The sequence below is a fragment of the Bison bison genome, unplaced genomic scaffold (assembly GCF_000754665.1).
Source record: "Bison bison bison isolate TAMUID 2011002044 unplaced genomic scaffold, Bison_UMD1.0 scf7180017864527, whole genome shotgun sequence".
NCBI classification, from domain to species: domain Eukaryota; kingdom Metazoa; phylum Chordata; class Mammalia; order Artiodactyla; family Bovidae; genus Bison; species Bison bison.
The window spans coordinates 942,810-945,010 of NW_011495078.1; the positions used below are offsets into that span (position 1 = coordinate 942,810).

Genomic DNA, 2,201 nt, shown 5'->3' on the forward strand with positions numbered 1-2,201 from the left:
AAGGGAGTGAGGGCCGGGGCGGGGCGAGGGGCGTGGCCAAGGTGTGTGGGGCTGAGGAGTGGAGGCGGGGACAGAGGAGTGAGGGGCGGTGCCGCGGAGTAGGGGTGGGGCCGCGACCCGGGCTCACCTTGGCTCTCCTGTAGGGCCCCCTCCGGAGTGCACTGCCCTCGGAACTGTGGTTCTCAGAACCCCTCCGGATGCCTGGTTTAGGAAGGAGAGAAGGAGGGGAGCGACCTCGCATCTCTCGGCCTAGAGATGGAACGCGTGTGCAGGGATACCGAGCAAATGCCGAGAGCAGCCCAGAGTCGAGGAGGGAAGCACAGGAACATGAAGGAGGCAGTGGGAGACGGGCCGGGAGCCCCATGGGCTCGCCATTCGCAGCGGGGCCCGGCTCCCAGTGACAGGGAAGAACTCTGTGCCTGGAGTCTGAATGGGCCCACGAGCTGGGCTCAGAGGCTCTTGGCGTGGACAGCCAACACTGGCCAGGGCTGCAAAAAACGGCAGGAGCCATGCTGGCTGCTGAAGCTGTGTGTTTTGGGGACAGGAGGTGACAGGAAGGGCCCAGCCCTGCCTTCCAGAGGGGATGCGCCTGGGGAACCAGGAGGTTTCAGGGGTGGAAGGCCGAGCCACACAAGGGGAAAACCATTCCAGCTACGGCGCTGAGGACAGACGGCCGGGACAAGCCCAGGCAAGGCCCTTGGAGCCATGGTGGACCCGGCCCAGCCACCACAACGGGAGCAGCATGGCCGAGAGGGACCGAGGGAGGGGCCCAAGTGCCAATAAAGCTTTATTTACACAATGGGCTGGACGGAAGGGGGCATTCCCTGGGGTGAGAGGTGCTGCTCGTACCTGGGGAGGGGCAGGGCGACTTGGTGAGTGCTTCTGGCCGGGGGGCCACGGGCTGCACGGGCCGAGTCTGCTTGGCCGCCAGCTTCTTGAGGCTGGCCTGCCTGCGGTGGAACATCTCCTCCACGCTCTCCTGCTTCTGGAAGACCCTCTGCACATGCTCCTGTGGAAGGGGATGGCATGCTGGACTCAGCAGGACATCGCAGTGATGCTCCGAGTGTCACCACGACGCCCGTGGGCCCCGCTCGGCCCTGGGGGGGGCTGGGGTGCCAAGGGAGGAGGTGGCTGGCGGGGGTCTGTGGACAGCCGGCAGGAGCGAGCAGTCGGGGTCCAGCCGTGTCCAGAGGCTGGTGGAAGCGGGGCCCAGAGGGTGGCCAGGGCATGGAGCACAGGTCCTGCTGGGAAGCAGGGACCCCCGTGGGGTGGGAAGGGAGGGGGACAGCATCCGTCCCGAAATGCCCCCGCCCTGTGCCTCCCGAGTGCCCAGGGATTTGTCCCCTCACCAGCAGGTCTTTGGTGAGGATGGGCTCGTAGTCCTGGAAGATCTTGCTGAGCTCCTGGATCTTATTTTCTGCCCCCGTCTCCAGAAACCTCTCGAGCTCCTGGAGGGCGGCCTCCGCACCATCCTGGGACTGGCACTTGTCCACAGGCTGCGACGCCAGCAGGTAGATGCCCTCGTCACACCACTTCATGGACTGCGGGGGGAGAAGGCGCCTTGGAGGCTGCTCTGGTGTCTCAGGCGGCCCGCCGACCGCTGTGCTCTGAGACCATCCACAGGACAAAGCATGCAGGTCCTGCCAGGTCTAGAGGGCTCCCGGGGACGCGGGCCTGAAACCAGGGGCCTTGCCCAGGATGGGACGCAGCCACACTGAGGACAAAGTGCAGGGAACTGGCTGGATGGTCGCCTCTGGGTTTTTTGTGGCAGGTGAGTCCTTGAATCACCAGTGTTGGCGCGGGACCATCTGGGTCTCAGGAGAAGCCCTCGGGAGGCCGGGGGCCACTGTCCACCCAGCACCTGTGGTCTGGCCCCTGCAGGACCAGGGGCAGGGTCAGGGTTGGGGGTCGGGCCTACCGCCTCCAGGAGGCCGTGCAGCTCCAGCGACTTGCCCAGCAGCCCCCTCCTCCGCTCCACGTCGGCCACGAACTGGTCGCACAGGTGGCGGAGCTCGTGACACTTGGGGCGGATGGAGTCCACGGCATAGTGCTTGTGCTCGATGAGCCGCTCACCCTCCTGGGACAGCGTGCGGGCCCGCTGCACGGCGGCCTACAAGGCCGCCAGAGACCAGCTCAGCTTCTCAGGGCAGAGAGCACCTCCTGCTTCTGGGTCGGCGGGGGCGGGCTGTGGGCAGGTTGGG

At 66.4% G+C, this 2,201-nt stretch overlaps 1 protein-coding gene across 1 annotated transcript in view; it reads right to left on the bottom strand.

The window, feature by feature from the left end:
* MCF2L (MCF.2 cell line derived transforming sequence-like) overlaps positions 1-2,201 on the bottom strand; it is an 82,817-nt gene that overhangs the window by 14,421 nt on the left and 66,195 nt on the right. Inside the window, exons 12-15 of the mRNA XM_010831541.1 lie at positions 1,919-2,110; positions 1,350-1,541; positions 850-1,009; positions 112-201 (exon numbers count right to left, since the gene is read on the bottom strand). Of these exons, the coding sequence (XP_010829843.1) occupies positions 112-201; positions 850-1,009; positions 1,350-1,541; positions 1,919-2,110 (634 nt within the window). The remainder of the gene's footprint in view (positions 1-111; positions 202-849; positions 1,010-1,349; positions 1,542-1,918; positions 2,111-2,201) is intronic.